This window comes from Melanotaenia boesemani, chromosome 10, assembly GCF_017639745.1.
Source record: "Melanotaenia boesemani isolate fMelBoe1 chromosome 10, fMelBoe1.pri, whole genome shotgun sequence".
Taxonomy (NCBI): domain Eukaryota; kingdom Metazoa; phylum Chordata; class Actinopteri; order Atheriniformes; family Melanotaeniidae; genus Melanotaenia; species Melanotaenia boesemani.
In genome coordinates, this window is record NC_055691.1 from 14143269 (window position 1) to 14162156 (window position 18888).

At 40.1% G+C, this 18888-nt stretch overlaps 1 protein-coding gene across 2 annotated transcripts in view; it reads left to right on the forward strand.

The window, feature by feature from the left end:
• The window catches only part of cttnbp2 (cortactin binding protein 2), a 103954-nt gene extending 85420 nt beyond the window's left edge, over window positions 1-18534 (forward strand). For both annotated transcript variants that reach the window (XM_041996671.1, XM_041996672.1), the window contains 12 exons: window positions 1771-1850; window positions 2295-2381; window positions 3136-3235; window positions 7833-8009; window positions 8166-8338; window positions 8521-8699; window positions 9677-9909; window positions 10034-10225; window positions 11487-11532; window positions 11624-11723; window positions 14490-14597; window positions 17045-18534. In XM_041996671.1, the coding sequence (XP_041852605.1) occupies window positions 1771-1850; window positions 2295-2381; window positions 3136-3235; window positions 7833-8009; window positions 8166-8338; window positions 8521-8699; window positions 9677-9909; window positions 10034-10225; window positions 11487-11532; window positions 11624-11723; window positions 14490-14597; window positions 17045-17389 (1820 nt within the window). In that variant the 3' untranslated portion in view covers window positions 17390-18534. The remainder of the gene's footprint in view (window positions 1-1770; window positions 1851-2294; window positions 2382-3135; window positions 3236-7832; window positions 8010-8165; window positions 8339-8520; window positions 8700-9676; window positions 9910-10033; window positions 10226-11486; window positions 11533-11623; window positions 11724-14489; window positions 14598-17044) is intronic.
• Window positions 18535-18888: the final 354 nt, after the last annotated feature.

Genomic DNA, 18888 nt, shown 5'->3' on the forward strand with positions numbered 1-18888 from the left:
CATCTTTGATTTAAAAAAATAGATGAACAGTGAATCAGGGGAGATTGTTACAACACTGTAAGTGTGTACAACAAGAACACTTCTTTATAGGTCTTTTAAGTTTTATTTATTTATATATTTGGATGCCAACATAACAGAATAATATTGAAACAAAGTAAAAAATAAATAAGTACAGCCTAACACCAGGCAACCACCTGCTGCACCGGTACACTGAAAGCAAAGCTGGCAATCATCCTAAAATTAAACCAAATTAACCAAAACAGCAACAACAGAAAATTAAATAAAAAGAATTAAAAAAGAAAAAACAAAGACGTATCACAATATGTATCATCTTCTATAACCGCACCTTCCCCCTCTCTCTCATTTCTTCTGTAACTTGCACAGAACGAACACAAAGCAACACGAGCAGCAACACACGGATGTTAAAAAGTCTTGTTTTTGTTCAGTGTTGCACTGATCTGCCAGTTCAGCTCAGACTAAATTCTTTAAGTGAAGACACTGAGGAATCATGATAATTAATTAATTGTGGTGTTTATACTGTGATTGTTAAATCAAGTAATCATACACAAATTAAACTCAATCTAAAATAATGAAAATCTTTAAAAGTTCTTTTTTCATAAATGTTCTCTTGCAAATTCGCTCAAATTTTTAACAACCGTGTTTTTACTATCATGGAACTCTTTAAGAGATTAAAATCTATTTATTTATAGAAAATAATAATAATAATAATAATATAATTCATAGTTTTTTCCAGAACAAAGAGGACAGTGGGAGCTGGCTGTGGTTGGTATGGAAGCAGAGCTGTGATTACAGATGAGTCACTGCAGCAGCACTGAGCAACCTCACGGATGCTGGTCCAGTCTTTCTTACCGTCTGCTGCTTTTGTTCTATGAATTTCTTTTTTTTCTCCATTTTTCATCTCAGCGAATCAGAAAAAAAAGCGAGCGAACAGTTGTCACCATGAAACTCAGGGTGCGCAGCAGCTGAGCTCTCCACCTCCTCTCTTCACTGCTGGGCTGCATGTGTGTGTTATGTGGGCATCCAATCGGCCACCGTGTTTGCAGGGAAGATAAGGCAGGAAATATTCTGCATTTCAGTATCACACACAACTAGTGAGACACACACACACACATATATAGATATATATATACATATATATATTAGAAAAAGGGCAAATGTTGCATAATGCTGTAATCCTCCCTGCCGGCCATAAAAATCCAAACACAATGAGCCCCTGAAGTATCTTCATCATACTCAAGTTTTTTTTCCTGAACATTAAACAGCAAAGGCAACAAAATTACTGCTTGTCTGCAGAGTGGATGTGCATCAGTGTGGGCTAACGGATGCGTTGGCGTTTTGGTCTTTAAATAGAAAACAATGGATGTTTTGACGCATACGAGGTGCCTCAAGAGTGTGTCGCCCTTTTTACTGACTAAAAAGGTTATTGTCGTCTAAAACTAAATCCAAAGTATGTTAGTTCTGTTGAACTATTTTTTTCATATTGACATGGGAATTAGGAGTTTTACTACATGTTAAATATTATGGCAAAGCTTTTAAAATCCATGTAGAATTATCTCTGATCACCAGTAAACTGCAATGAGACTGTGTTCACTTGTTCATGGTATTTATCATAGATCCTTAGCTGAATGGTGACAATCTGATGATGAATTGTAAATGCTCTGAGTTACACAGGTTCAGCTAAAATCTCACACTGAGCTTGTAACCCGGAGAGGATTTGAGGATTTATATATTTGTGTGTGTTTTTACTAGGTCTGTCTGAATCGTGTCTCGATGAGTTGGCTCTGGAATCCCTCTTCCCCCTGCCGCTGCTGCACAACTGTGTCCGCCTGGTAAGCGCACACGCAAACACATACACGGGTGCATTTAAGTAAATACAAACAAAGGACTGCAAGGAGGAAGAGGTACACGTTGGAATAATGAGGGGGGGAATGAGGGTCCTGCTGCAAGAGAAATAGTAAAGAAAGAAGGAGATGATGATGGGCAGGTGAAAGGGAACGCAGTGTGCATCATTTTGTAGCACTGCCCCCTCCTGGCCATTCTGAAAGATAACATTTACTAACATAAAAAGCTCAGTTTGTCTCCAAAAATTATTTATTTACAAATAATGAAGTATTCAACTGTCAGTGATTGGAAGCATTTTACTATTATTTTGTGAGAAAACTGTTTGGATACATCTGGGAAGGGTTAGATGGAGGCTTATTCTCATTATGTACACTTTTTGTTTCAGTTCATCATGTCTGCTCTGCGTCATCGCTTTCTCTGTCTGTGTCTAGGTCGAGCAGTACGGCAACCTAATCTTCCATGGGCTGGAGGGCAGCTGTCAGGAGTACATTGCTAATCTGGTTGCCCGCTGCATCAAGGTATGTCCACCTGCGCTCAGAAGCCAAAAGAGAATGCTCGCCGGAGCATAACGGTACAGTTTGGAAACCTCACCCTGGGGATCCGTGTTGAAGCTTGAGTGAAAGAATGAAACTCAAGAGAATCTGGCACTAAAATGTTTGTAAAAAAAAGGCTGCTTTTCTCCCTTTAAAGGCAAAAGACATTGTTTCTTTGTTGCACTGGGTGATGCAACGAAACAGAAATGACATGCAAACGCAGTCATGCACCTCGCTTTCCTTCGGTGCATCTGCAGGTCAGAGATTTTACTGACGAGTCCTGCGGTGGAGTTTTCAAGATGATGATGATGATGACATTTCCGTTGTGACAGCTGGTGTTACTGTTGGCATTGCTTCAGTGTTGCGTGTGTTCCATTTCCATGGCAATGGCAGCAAATGGGGTTTGTTCCGGAGATGCAGAAATCTGACGCAAGAATAAATGATGTAGAGCTGTGAAATGATACACTCTTACTCTTCAGTTGTGTTTCGGTGTGTGTATACTAATGAACGGACAGAGGAACAGGAGCTAAATGTTCTTGGCTTCGTCCTCACTGATAGCAGGGATGTTCCTGGAAAAGCCCTGTGTGTTCATTCAAAATTCTCATCCTGCTCCATTTCCCTAGGCACATAGTAGTAGTACATTTTCTTTGTTTCCATGACAACGTGCTCTCATCTTACCTCGTTTCTGCCTCTTCACTCACTCCCCCACCTTTCCTTTTCTTTTTTTTTTCTCTCTCAGTGCAAGCAGGAGGCGGGAGGGATCAGCTGTGACGTGGTGAGGGTGGTGGTGGAGGAGAGCTTGAGCAAAGAGCAGCTGCTCGAGACTTTCATCAACTGTGGTGAGAAACACACACACACATGCATGACCATAGAAAAATGTCTCAATGTGGTTTATCTGCAACATCAAAAGCAGTGTTTTGTTATTTTTTACCTGAAAGGATCTGTCACCCAGAAATTTTGATCAGGTTTATACCATTGTCAAAATTATTGGCACCTTTTCATTTTTAAAATGTATTAAAATATTAGAATCAAGTTTGCAAGTTTGCAGAATAATTTTTCCTGATGAGACATTTGAGCTCACAACGCAGAGATGAAGACTGGACAGTTTAAAGAAGCACTTCTGAACAGATTTTCTCAGTGAGGCGCCCCCTATCGACGGCTAATTCGGCATCCATCTTGCATCCTACCTGTACTCTGAGCTCTGTCCAGTTAGTAAAAGTCAGCCTAATGTTGACTCTTGTCTCATCTCTTATTTGTCTTTTTCTCTTTTTATTTTTCTCTCCTCCTCTGATAATGTCCTCTTGGGTTTCTTTACTAACTCAGCTCATGTGATGTGGGGCTGTAAAGCAAAATGCTGTTATAAAGTGATGCAGTGTTCTGGAAATAAGTTGTAAAGTGTGGTTTCTCAGCCTCGGGACGCTGCGAGGCAACAATGGCTCTTGGAATGTACATAATACATATCAGAGTGCCATCAAAATAAGTCAGAAAGACAAATTAAAAGGTCAGAAAGTAACATAGTGCTATTTTAAAACACTATTCTTTTCCTTTTTCCTTTAGGTGCTGTCAATCAGCACCTATTCCTGCGTGCATTTGGATGTGTGTTTTGGGTCTTTATCTTACTAGAGAACCCTCTGATGTCATGACTCCTGTGATATGTCAAGTCCTCCAGTACCAGATGCAGCAAAGCAGCCCCCAAACATCATGGATCCTCCACCGTGTTGGGATTGTCTTCTTTTCCCAATAAGCTTCACTTCCTGTTTTGTTAGTGTGCGTTGCCACAAAGTTAGATTTTTGTTCTGTATGTCCACAGAACATTTTCCAAGAAGGATTGTGGTTTGTCCAAGTACTTTTTGAAAAGATCAGTCGTTCTTTTTTATGTCTTTTTTTTCCAGCAGTTGGGTCTTCCTTGGCCTTTGCCCTTGAAGCACTATTTGGTTTAGTGTGTTGTGAATTGTGTTGAAACAATTACCCCAAATCGTTCATCCAGTTCATCTTGCAGGTCTTTGGATGTTTTACGTGTTTTTTTTTTTTTTTTCACTTTGAAGAGATATTTTACATTGTGTACTAATATTTCATGAGTGCCAGTAATGGTGATCAGGACTGTAATGATTACCTAAATGAATTCATCTTAACTAACAGTCTCTTTGGTTACTGATCTGTGTTTTAAATGGCTACCTCACATCAGTGTTGTTTTCATCAACGATGATGAATTCATTTTGTTGATTAACCTTTTTTTTCATGACGATAACAAGACGGTGACGAGCTAAAAATGGCTCTCTGATGACGAAAACATGACGAGACATTTGTGAGATTTTCTTGACGAGACGAGACGAAAATATTCAAGGGCTGATTGTCCGACATTAAAAAAATCACGACATTTCTGTGTGTTGTGAGCACAATCTGCACCTTGGCCACCCCCACTACTTAACGTGCAGCACGCACACAGATAAGCAGTTCAGTCATTCATAGATGAATCGTGGAGGCAGTTTGGACGAAGGGGTTTGGTGGTCGGAGGCGATGAAACAATATATAGACATATTTTAACTATAATCCAGCATAATTTCAGGCAGACCAGGTTAAGTTGAGCATGTGTTCCTAATCCATTGCTCATATTTTGGGCATGTGTATGTTCAGGGTGGAGTATTACACTTCAGAAAATTCTCAGAAATAAAGCCACAGTTACCAAAGTAAGGATGTTGTTGCTCTCTGCTTTTTTAGAGTAATTGATTCCACAGTTAGCAGTTTATCTCTGCAATGCATAACCCTAAGTAGATCAGAAAGTGTTTGCTGTTGGTTGGAAACCTTCTAAGTCTAAAACCATTCCTTTTAATTTTCTAATTATTGATGACAATAACCAAACAACAAGCTCACAATGTGTTGCTACATGTTGAATTATAGATCTGTTATTTTTTTTGTGTGACATTTTTGTATGATGAATTAGGGCATCAATTCATGAAAAAAGCTGAAATATAGAAATAAAATGTTTCTGCCGAACAGCAGTTAAGTATAGCACGGCAGCAAGCACGGCAAGCTATCAGTCTGGTAAAGGATCTGGTTATCATGCAAAAGCATTAAGATTAACTTGTTTTATGAATTGCAATACTTGTTATAACCTGTCAACCATGATTCCACTTTTTAATACGAATTATTGACCTAAATTAATTTGTTAAAGGACTAATACTTTTTTTTTATTTGACTAAAACTAGACTAAAACCTTTTTAGTTTTTGTCGACTAAAACTATCAAACGTAGAAATGACTAAAATGTGACTAAAACTAATAAACATTTTCATCCTAAAGACTACAACTGCGATGCCGGAGAAAAACACTGTCTCACAAATCCTGCGTTTATTTGGCAAGTCAGTTATACACACACAAATGTGATCAGAAAGCTGATTTTGTTTACTTAAGGGCCCATACTTAGTGTGTTGTAGCTGAACCAGATGCTTATTTTCTTTATTGTCTACTTGTTTGTTGTTTACATCCTGTTTAATTTGTCTTTTATATTGACTGACAGACTTACATATTTATAGAATGAGGCAGACTAAACAGACCTGAGAAATCTCTGCCTTGCGTGACTCTGAGTCAGAAGATGATCTGCAGATTCGTACATCATTTAGTTCTAATTTATATTACCAGATTCATTAGAATTACAAAAGAAAAGCATTTTAAGCACATGAACGCTATCGCTCAGTAACCGTTTGATAAAAGACTTCTCTCTCTAGCTCTTCCGGGGTCCTTATATATTCCAGATTTCCTCTTTCTCTATTGCTCTGCAGATGTCATACAATCTCCACATACACACAGCATTCATTCAAACGCAACATCAGTCTGAATCAGAATCAGAAAGAATCAGAAAGGTTTTTTTATTGCCATATGAGTGAACAGGTTCACATCATTAGGAAAATGCTGCGGTACTTGGTGCAGACATAAAAACAATATAAGTTATAAGTTTAAGCATGCAATAAATATAAAATAAAAATTTTAAAACAAAATAAAGTCTCTACACTTTAACACAAAATTACAAAATATACAGGATGGGTATGGAATTAGAGCATAATCCAGAAAGTATGCTAAAGTGACAGTAAAGTAGCTTTGGTATGTTTGTCTCTTTTTGCATGAAGCACAGGTCCTGTGACTGAGACAGAGCGTTTATGGCCTAGAGTTCTTGTTCATGAGTCCAACAGCAGAGGGGTAGAAACTCTTCTTGTGGCGAGAGGTTCTGGTCCGGATGGACCGTAGCCTCCTGCCTGAGGGGAGTGGCTCAAAAAGTCCATGACCAGGATGAGAAGGGTCGGCTGCGATCCGGCCCGCACGGCCCAGTGTCCTGGAGGCGTACAGGTTCTGGAGAGATGGGAGAGTACAGCCGATCACCTTCTCAGCAGAGCGCACGATACGCTGTAGCCTCTGTACGTCCCTGGTGGTGGCTCCAGCGTACCACACGGTGATGGAAGAAGTGAGGATGGACTCAATGATGGCTGTGTAGAACTGCACCATTGTCTTTGTTGGCAGGTTGAATTTCTTCAGCTGCCTCAGGAAGTACATCCTCTGCTGGGCCTTCTTGATGACAGAGGTGATGGTGGGCTCCCACTTGAGGTCCTGGGTGATGGTGGTACCCAGGAAGCGGAATGAGTCCACAGTGGTGATGGGGATGTCAGTCAGGATGATGGAGGGGAGTGGGGCTGTGTGCTTCCTAAAGTTCACAATAATCTCCACTGTCTTCTGGGCGTTCAGCTCCAGGTTGTTGTAGCTGCACCAGGACACCAGACGTTCAACCTCCATCCTGTAGGCAGACTCATCCCCGTCAGAGATGAGTCCAATAACGGTGGTGTCGTCCGCAAACTTAATAAGTTTGACAGACTGGTGGCTCGAGGTGCAGCAGTTGGTGTACAGGGAGAAGAGCATAGGAGAAAGTACACAGCCTTGGGGGGTGCCAGTGCTGATGGTCCGGGAGGCCGAGATGTTCTTCCCCAGCCTCACGTGCTGCCTCCTGTCCGTCAGGAAGTCAGTGATCCACCTGCATATGGGATCAGGCATGTTCATCATCTGTTGACGTCATTTAAAGAGTCTGACATCTAAACCCGGGAACTGCCCGTCTTTATCAGTCCTAACTCATGCCAACGCCTGTCTGACTCAGCACAGTGACAGGAACCGGCCGACACGGCATGAAAAATATGCTTGCAGCTAGCTTAACAGGTCATCCTGACATTTCTTCTAAACTATGCCCCATCTTGTGATCCCTACATTCACAAAGAATCCAGAAGTTGTGTTTTTTTTGTTTTTTTTGTTGTGTGCCATGCACAGTTAATTCACAATAATGTGTTTACAATTGTGAATATAAAGTAAGGTTTGTGTATAACACGCTTTTATGATGCACTAATAACTGAAGATTTCTCCTTTAGCTGACACACTTTCTCTCCCTCCTCTTGGTTTGTCAGGCTTCCTGGTGCCAGTGGTAGGGTCAGGGTTTGGGGTACCAGCTGGTCACACTGGTCGCTGTGTGGTGGTGCTGTTGGAGGGATTAGAGAAGGCTTCATCCCTAACTGGCTTGCTGGGAGATCTCTGCCAGAGTCTGGACAACAGGAGTTCTGCTTCACCACTGGTCCTGAGCACTGGTATGATAGGAGGCACTCTGAACCCATGAGGGTGGAGTTGTAGGAGGATGTCCAACATTAAGCCATCTGTGTGTTACAGAAAACAACAATCTAAGTGAGAAATTATGGCAAAATGGTAAAAAAATATACATCCCTTCCATTTTATTTAACCTTCAGGACCCCACCACTTCCACGAGGACAACTTCCTGATTGCCACATTGTCAAGGCCCCGCCTGCAAGGATCAGAGCTCCGCCTCCAGCAGCATTTCCGCTGGGTGACTCTGCGTTGGGACCAGGAGCCGCTGCATGGCCTGCTGGGAAGGCACTTGCGCAGGAAGCTGGTCCACAAGGTCAGTCAGAGGTTCAGCTGCAGCTGCCACAAGTTTCCTATCAAAACCAAACATACCTGTGTGTTTGTTTTGGAATCAGCCTAATGTTACCGGGGCTTGGAAATGGATGATTTTCTCCTTGCTTGTTTTTTTTTTTTATTTATTTTTTATTTTGTATTTTATTTTCTCCACCTTTTTTGTAGATGGGGACTGGTGTTTGGTCACCTGATGGCGTCATGGAGCAGTCTGTGTCATGGGTGAGCCAGGTCTGGCAGCAGCTTAATGCCTGTCTGTCCCGTCTGGGGACCCATGAGGCTCTGCTGGGCCCACAGCTCTTCCTGTCCTGCCCTGTGATCCCCAACAACACGCAGGCCATTGTCAGGTGTGTTCATGTATCTTTGAACTTAAAAACAAACAAAATAAATCTTGGTTTTTAGGTTTTAGCTGGATTTGGGATTAAGCTGTGATGGGTACATGATGCTAACATTTTAGTTTTCACTCTTAGCAGAAAAAACGTGCTTTTCTAGCAAAATCTGATTTAAAAATTAGCAGCTTTGTTGTTCACAACTGTGTTGTAAAATCAGGATTTTATTTTTAAATTCACCTATCCACTGCTACTGTTGATGTCCAACATTGCACAAATATCTAAATGAGATGCATTCCAAAAGTCATATTGTATCAACACATCACACGCTCAGTAGTGATGGTTCGAACAATCCAGGAAGTATTTCTGCGATGTGCATGTTGAAGCTCGTCGAGCGACGTCATAGATTACATACAAAGCTTCTCCGACCGGCTGTAACAGTCACAGCCTGACAAGCATCACATCTATTTTCCACATTTAACACTGGACCTCCCATTTCCCTGTAAGACATTTTTTCAGTCAGTACTCTGCTGTCCCGCCATTTCTGCCTTTTTAGATATCGGTCCTACATTTCCTTATGTTTTATAATTGAATCAGTGGTAACGGATTTATGTAGTCCTAGAGATAAATATTTTGATTTGGTAGCTCTTATTTCTCATTTAAATCTTTAAAAATAAATATGTTTATTTAGACTATTTATTAATACCACATTGTGATGTTTTTCGTTAGGAAAATAGAATTGTCTCCACTTGTGAGTAAAATTCTGGTATGAACCGGATTAAGGCCATATGGGTTTTGCAGCATCTTGCAACACACTGCTGCTTTTCAACACAAGGTCTGCTTATTCTGAGCTGCTTTGGCATTTTTGGGCTTCTGTTTTTGGTTTGTTAGTTCGTTTTGTCACAAGGTTGCAGATGTTTGAGCAGCTTCAGAAAAGTTACAGAGATGAGTTAAGAGTCTGAACATTAAGTTCATGCGTGTGTGTGTGTGTACAGGTGGCTAGCTCGTCTCTGGAACGCCGTGGTTGTCCCCCGTGTGGAAGAAGCGATCATCTCCAGGGTAACAGCTAAGCGCCCTTCCTCCTCCTCTCTCTCTTCTCCACCTTCGCTGCGGCGACCGTCTCCTAGCAACTGTGGACTGAGCACCGGACAGCAGGCTGTTGTGAAAGCCGCCCTCAGCATCCTGGTCAACAAGGCTGTTCTCCTGGGCTGCCCCCTGCCTCGACACGGTGTGTGGCCATCACAGATGACAAGTTACTACTGACCCAGTTAGAAATTATTGGGAGAGTTGGGAAAATGAATAGTTTTTAGGAAAACATCCTTCTTGATGTGCTTATTTTGCCCATTTCCCAGAAATCGACCGGTACCTTCTGGAGTTTCAGGGTAGTGCTTTCCCTCTGTCGGCCCTCGGCTCCTATAAAGGAAGTGGCAGCAGAAGAGGAAGACGGGGACAAGACAGCAGCAAGCTGAGACGATCCAACACCAGCCCCAGGAAAAAAGGAAGCCCCTCCATGAACTGGAGCTGTGGTGGATCCTTCAGAGAGGGTAAGCTTCCTAAAGCAGAGGTTTGAATAATGAAAACACATCTTTTACTTCACATGAAGCTTCTGCTGGAGCCAGTGCACCTCTCAGCCTCATAACCTCACAGAAATCAGAGCTGGAGTTGTGTTCAGTCTAATGTTGCACCTCATCTACATATCGATTTATTCTTTCTGTCCAATGCAACTTCATATTCATAGCAAACTGCATGTAAAAACAACATTATTGTTACTATTTGTTGTAAAAAAAAATGTGATTAATGTGTTTTTGTGAATGTGTGAATCAAATTCACATATAAATATCATCCAATTTAACCACAAGTAAAATAAGCAGGCATCCACATGCACATCGTATGGAGGGGGTTAGCATCATGACGGTTTTCTGATTAACTTTGGGTACTTACAAATGCACATTCAAATCCATACAGATGTGATGATTTTCATATTTAAAAAGTTTCCAGTGTATAAAGATTAGGAAATGTGTGTTCACAAACGGCCTGACGGAAACATTCCTACACAGATTATTCTGCGTGTGCATGTGTGTTCATTCATCTGACTTTGACGTCACTGAACAGATGTCACAATTCTGCTCTGGAGGCGGTGGGATGCATAAACACACCAGGCTGTATGACGTCGTCATGCTCAGATTTTCACATTATTTAGAGAAAAGAAAACATGTATTTTAAATAAAAGTAAAAATCTGACTTTCCTTTTAGGTTATTTAATGTGTTTACAAGATTAATGCCTGCATGCTCCTCTGAATACACTCAGTTTAACCATTGCCATTAAAGAAACCAGGGGCAAATGTTTATTTGATGAGCGTTTTGAAATAAAAAGGCAGATAATTTAGCTTACACATTTCAAGAGAACTGATTCATGAGTCTTTTGTTAGCAGTCTGCACAAGGTGGTGCTGTTTACAAGGCTTGGCGTGCAGCTTACCTCATTTCAAACAATGACCCTGCTAACTTTAGATAATCCACAGAGCTGAGTGTGTGTGTGTGTGTGTGTGTGTGTGTGTGTGGTGGGGGGGTTAACAGCATATTTTACATTTTAACTCTGAGTAGTTTTTATACATCCTTTTGACATAAACATGTTCCTGTAATGAGTTTTTAACATGTGACAGATGCTGTAAATAAGATTTGAAATAATTCACATTATGCTCAGCTGTACTGACGAGGAAGTGATGATGTCAGAATCACTAAAAGATGTCAGTGTTATGATTTGAGTGAAATGACCCTTTTAATGTCATAAAAACTTGTGGTTTCAGGGTCTCTGTTAAGCTCTGATGTCAGCTTTGCTCCCAATGGCCACAGGTTAGTGTTTTTGTCTTTATTTCGTGTGCTGCGACTGAAAGTTACTGTAACTTTATGTGTTCAGTTTGTTTGTGGTGTTTTGTGTTTCTAGGCAGCCTGCAGCGCTCCCAGTTTTCTCTGATGATGAGACTGATTTGATCAGAGAGCTGCAGACCATGTGCTCCAGCAAGTCAGAGCCTGATATTCGCAAGGTGAGGCACGCACACACGCACACACTCTGGCATGCCTCTTTAACTTTGACCTTCGTGACTTTTAAACTCAACTTAAGGGGAATCAGTGGGAAATGAGTTAAAACATAAAAACTGGAGGTCTCTGTGGAGGAAGGCTAAAAATAAATAATCACATTGTGTTGGAATAAGTTTGTTCCTGTGGGGTGTGTTCTACTTTCTAAGATAAATGTTCACCCAACAGAGCAGCAGGGATAAAGGATTACAGCAGCATCGGTGCTGGAACCTCAGGGCCATCTGAACTTGGTTTCATTTACCAGAAGTTTCCATCTCATTCAGGGTTATAGTAAAACATTTAGGTGTATTCTAAAGCTCTTATTTATAATACAATAGAATCTTTGGCTCAGCAAGGTAGAGCGGCTGTCTGGTAACCCGAGGGTTGCCGGTTCGATCCTCAGCCTATCAAGCTCATGTCGAGGTCCCTGAGCAAGACTCCAAACCTGAAATTGCTGTTGATGGGTCAAGCATGCAAGCTGCCTAGCATGGCAGCTTCCGCCATCAGTGTGTGAATGGGTGTGTGAATGTGATGTATAATGTAAAGCGCTTTGGATATCATTCAGGTACAGAAAAGCGCTTTATAAATACAGATCATTATATATATATATATATATATATATATATATATATATATATATATATAGTGAGCAACAATTATAATTTTTAATTGCGATTGAATATGAAAATGTTCCAGTTAATTGCGATTACATGCACAATGTCCTTCTCCTCTAAAAGAAGGCCTACTGCTATATGAAGAAAATGCAGTAAATTTTGGTTTACAAACACTAAATCAGGGGTGTTCAACCTGCGGCTCCGGAGCAGCAAGTGGCTCTCTGGACCTTCCACAATGGCTAATTTAAAAGAATATATAGATATAATAACAAATTCAGGTTTTAATCAATTTTTCATTTTTTCTAATGGAATAATTGCATTAAATTTACACAACATAATGACTCTAAAAGTACCAGTAATATTTTCATCTATTTTTCTTGTCATTAGGTTGGAAACTATGGGCTTTTTTTATTTTCTGCAAATACATCCCTTAGAAGAAAGTCTGTCTATCTTCTTTTAGCGAATGTTTTATGTTTTTCTTTATTTTAAAACCTAAAAATAGAAATAAAAATGTAGTTCTTCAAAAGTGACAACAGATGTCCTATAAGTAGATATTTATCAAAAAATATAAGTTGCGTTTTTGAAAAAGTCTTATAACATTTGCGTCTCTAAAGTAGTTTTATTTAGCTGGCTGAGGGAAAAATGGCTCTTTGGATTGGAAAGGCTGCAGACCCCTGCACTAAACACATAAACAGGTTTAGCAGCAGTTTTCTCTTTAAACAGCAACAGTTAAAATATTTCTTCATATATAAAACCACATATTTATGAGAAAAAAGGATGAAATGTTCAGGATTTACTAACTAAAAGGTAAAAAGTCAGCAGGATGAATTTAAAGCTGTGAAGCTGCTTCCTTCTAAACACAGAAGGAACAATATGTGATGGATATCAGCATCAGGGGAACAGACAGAAAGCAGGATGAGAATCTCACAGCTTCTAGATGGTGAGGAGAGAAATATTCACAATATGCACAATAACTTCCATCCATACACCTTCAGTGTTTCATTATCCAGGTTTCTGGCTTATAAATTCTCTAAACTTTCATTCTTAGCTTGACTGTTTAGCTTCACCTCTACAAGGAGTTTAGGGGTTAACAACCGGTTTTATTGGTGCAACGTCAGGTCTGTAAAAGTAACTATAAACATGTGTGGTATCCACAGAAAGTCCAGAATCTCAGCTAACAGCTCAGTAAAACCATTTCTATCACCACCAAACACAGTTAAGACAACAAACATTTAAAAGACCAGGTACACAAAGTAAGAAAAAATATGTAAACACAGATGATGTCTCCTCGTGTCCACCTGACAGCATGAACACGGACAAACGCCTCCTCCACTGAAAGCTCACAGATTCCAACCTGTAAGTTTCATGGAATAACAACATGTCTTCGTCTCTGAAGACGTTTGGCTCGTGTTTTGGTAAAACCAGATCAGTGATGATAAGTTCTCGCCTGTCTGTCACAGGTACCTTTTGTAAGTTAATCCACATGTCTGTTTATTATAAATGAATAAATATTATATTGATGAGATGTAGATCCATCATTTTTGCTGCTGCACCTCTTTTATATTACAGTTTTCCTATTATCCCACTAGAATCTGCATATTTGTATAGTCAGAGCTGTTCCTAAGAAAATGCCACGTTGGTAAATTTTCACAAACTAAATACACACAAATCTGTGCTTGAGTACAGTTGATAAATGAGGGTCCTGGTTTAAAAGTCTCACAGCCAGGTCTGTTAATGTCAGACTTGACAGGAAGTTCTGGTGTGCAGCCTGTTTGCTCTTTAACACAACACCTTTTATCAGGACTTTGATTATTGAGCTTAAAAAATTCTTCAGTAGTTACTCAAGAGCTTCAGAGGTGTGATTGTTTTAAGTGCTGCATTGACCCCAGATAACTTATCTAAAAGAATTTAATCAGTGTGTGGTTTGGTTTCTTAGTCAGAAGTCTGGACACACCTGTCTGTTGGCTTTGAGTTCACTTCTGCTGGAACTGAGCGTCTCTAAGCAGAGACACGCTGACGTGTTGGGGTTGACTTCGGGTGCTAACTGGCTGTATAAACACAATGCAGCTGGGGACTGATGAAGCTGTGGGCTTAACGTCTACCTTTATTTATCTTCCACAGATCTCTCGGGCCAAAGAGGACTTGATCCTGTTCTCCAGCTCTGCCACTGAAGAGCTGCCGCATCGAAAGGAAGGCCAGGAAACCGCAGTCCAGCAGCGACCGCAGATGGTGAGACAAAGGACCAAAAATCTTTTTTTAAAAAAGAACCTTAATACAGAAAATGCTTTCCTGAAAATGAGGCACTCAACAGAAGAAAGTAAACTAAACCATGACCTGCCCTGTCTCCTGCAGGCACTGTTGGTGGTGTGTGTTTAGCTTATTGGCCTGCAGGAAGATTAACGATGGTGACTCCTTCATCACCATTAGAGTTTATAGTTTCATATAAACATAGAAGCTGGACGACCTTTAAAATGTGAAAATCCCACAGAGAAGAGCCAATTTAAGGGCAGTAACAGCAAATACTCAGTCCCCTCTAAGTTTCCTCGTTGTCTTGGGGACTCTAAGGATCAGCTGATCTGAGGGAGCAGGTGGAGAAATGGGTGCAGAACCTCCAAGAGGTAGGGTGGAGTGAGACAATTTCTGGGTTTAAAAGCAAATAAAATCATTTTAAAATAAATCCTAAAATAAATGGGCAGCCAGTGAAGGGAGGTTAAAATGTGCTCATGTTAGTGTGTGCCAGTTAAAAGCTGTGCAGCATAAAGTGCATTACAGTAATCCAGTCTAGTGGTCACAAAGGTGTAGATTACTGTCTCAAAGTGCTGTGCAAAAAGATTGGCTTTATTTTCACCAGCTGCCTCAACTAACACAAATATCTAATCTGTCAATCACTTGGCAGCAACTTCATAGATTTAGGCTGAAGTTCAAACTGAGGATCAGAATGAGGAAGAAAGGGGACTTAAGGGATTTTGAACGTAGCATGGTTGTTGGTTGAGAATGGGCAGACTGATGATAGAACAGTAACAGGAACTCAGATAAGCACTGATCCCAACCAAGATCTGCAGAATAGCATCTCTGAACACACAACACGTCCAGTCTTGAAGAAGATGGGATACAGCAGCAGAAGACCACACCAGATTCCACCCCTCTGAGCTAAGAACAGGAAACTGAGGCTACAATTCACAGACTCACCAAGACTGGACACTAGAAGATGGAAATATGTTGTCGACTCTGATGAGTCTCTATTCCAGCTGCAACATTGATAGGCTCAGAATTTGGTGGAAAAATCATGAACACATGGATCCATCCTGCCTTGGACAGCGCTTCAGGCTGCTGGTGGTGTAATATTGTGGAGGATTATCTTGACACACTTTGGGCTCCTTAGTACCAACTGAGATTCTCATCATGGATGCAGCCGACAAATCTGCAGCTGTGTGATGCTGTCATCTCAATATGCAGCAAAACCTCTGAAGAACATTTCCAACAACTTGTTGAATCTATGCTGCAAAGAATTAAGGCAGTTCTGAAGGAAAAGGGGGTCCAACCTGGTTCTAGCAAGGTGGACCTGATGAAAATGCAGCTGAGTGTGTCTGCTGAAAGGAATCTCTGTTTTATGTGACCTAAAACAGTCATTCATTATTTTAAATGTTATTCCTGATGACTTGAAGATTTGGAACTGAAATTCATCAATTTTTATTTATTAAAATAATTCAAAACTAAATTTTATTAGATTTCCTGCTGCTTCTCTTCTCATACAATATAATAATAGTATTAGTAATAATAATAGAAGTAGTAATAAAAGTAACACATTAAAAAGCTTTTTTTAAACCCACAAAGATGCTTTGCAGAAGGAAAATAAAAATACAAAGTGGAATGCATAGAAAGCATTACTTTAAGATATTCATTCAAACCAAGCAAAAAGAAAATATTTAAGCTCAATAAGATCTTAAAAGTAGACACAGTACGTCAGACTCAAGCAGCATCAGATGCCATGTTCAGTGTTTGGACAGAAAAGTTGAAACAGCCAGTTTTGCATCTGACTGCAATTTTTCTGACCACCACCATGTTTAATAAATTACACCGAATTCCTCAGATCTGCGTTCGCTTTCACGGCTGGCAGCTTTATTCACCGATGATATTTATGCCATTGCGTAGTCATCTTTCTTTCGTGCATGGCAGCAGCATCAGTGTTGTTTGTCCAGATTCATGAAAACCAGGCTTTACTTGATAAGTTCATAACCTGCATCAGAGTTAAACAACATATGGAGGTTAAACCAGGTTTGCTCAGTGGCTTTGCCAACTGCAGAATACTGGTTTTAAAGCCTAATTTGATTCAGTTATGATGATATTTGTGTGAATGACAACATAATGACCCGTAGGGAAAATGTATTTAACGTCATAACAATATTCAAAGAGAGAAGTGGATTTTTCTTTTCTGTTGGACTCAGAAATGATGAAATATTTAATCACTACATTTGATTTTGATGTAATTTCCTAGATGGGGAAGGCTGTGTTAGGCCTTAAAAGACCTTTCTGTCCCACCTGGTTCATCCTCTTGTCTGGATGTGGTCTTTAAAAAAAAACTGAATGTCTATAAAATGAAAGTTCACAGATAAATATCTATTCCTCATCAGTTTAAGATGATATATTGAAAATTCCTCCACCACCTCTCATTGCAGACCACCGTCAGTCAGTCCCGCCACGGCCCCGTCCAGGCCCCAGGCCAGAGCAGCGACCGGCGTCCGGGCCCTCGCTGCAAATCGCAGCTTCCCGTCCCGAGCAGCAGAGGGCAGCAGAGTCGAGCCTCCTCCACTTACAGCAACAACAGCAGCAGCAGCAGCAGTCGGGTTCAGACGCCCCCCAGCCGAAGTAGAACCAACACCAACAGCAGCAGAACGAAGCAGGCTCCCCCCACCAACAGCAGCAACAACAACTACCACAACAACATAAACGACAACAGTCAGTCACACGAGGACATCTGGATCCTCCACAGAGACCTGCATGAAAGCAACAACAACAAGTAGACATCTTCCTCCTCCCACCTCCTCATCCTCCTCCCTCCATCATGTAAACACTAGAAACCTGACGACCTTTGACTCTTAGTATTTGTACTTGTTATCCGTACTTGTTACACTGTACTACAGTTGTGTACTTGGGGACCATAGTTTTATTCTGTTACAGTATTTAAATAATGTGATCACGCTGGGTTGAAGGAAGACTGAAGGTAAAGCAGCAGGTGTTTTCTGATGAATTCCAGTGTTTCAGCCTGCTTATTGTGGGACAGCGTTCAGATAAAGTGGAAGAATTTACTGGAATGAGATTTCACAGATACAGTATGTCACTGGTGGAAACTGCCTCAAAGCACTCCAAAGTGAAGCGGTGTAAATCTACTGGTGTGAGGCCACTGAAGAGTGTTTTCGGATCAAAGATACAAGCAGGTTTTCATTTAGGCTTTTCAATTTTATTTTATTTTGTTTTTGCTATTAAGTATTTTGAGATATTCAAGTGTTTTATCTGCGAATAGTTGCAAGGTTGGTTTAAATACTGTTGAAATAATCAGGGTTCTACCAAATATATTTGTAAATAAGAATTAGTAAGTTTAAATGCTCTATAGATTGATGTGTGTGGTTGACACTTTGTACAGTGATTAAACCTTAAAGCGAAACTGCTGAAAATAAAGAAAATTGAAAAATAAAAGCAAACAAAAAAAACAAACTTGTACATAATGTTTGTAAAATGAGTTTGGTTCTGAACCCTCCACTTGTTTCAGAGTGAATGGGATGTGGCAATAAGTAATAGAACTGTAGAAACACAGGATGTTCTCTTTGTCAGCTGTAAGCCATAATAAATATTTTGAATCCCCCCCATAAAAAAAAACACCATCCTCTGTCTCCTGTTCAGTTGTCCCCAGCTGAACCCGATGGTGTCATCTACTCTGTTACTTTATGATTTCCATTATGACCGTGTATTATTTTATTTTAAGGACTCATTTGAAGCAGAAAGTGTTTATACATGAATATAAATACATTATAAATATATCTATACATTTGTACAGGAGAGATTTTAGTCTACCTATGGTTTTGATCTGTACGATAGCTGTTTGAGGTTTAACAAATTGTCTTTGAAGCACAAATATTAAAATGACACTGTAAGAAAAACGAAGAAAGAATTCGTATAAGCCTTTTGTTTTTTATTGTTTTTAATTTTGTAAACTTTAAGTCATTGTCCTCAAAATCCAGGTTCATAGTCTGTGGAAAGTAGCTGATACCTGTTAAAGGAGACAAGTCATGCACGTTTCCTGAGTCAGTATTTCTTCTGGGAGCTCTGTTTATGTTTTTATGTATTTTTTTGATAATAATCCAGAATGCTGCAGACAAAGATGCATTAAAAAACCCCTCTGAGGAAAATTTAAACTTATTATGCAGCATAAAGAGACACATCACTGATTCGTATCCATAGAGGTTTAAATTATACATACACTACTCACAAAATGTTAGAGATATTCAACTTTTGGGTGAAATTT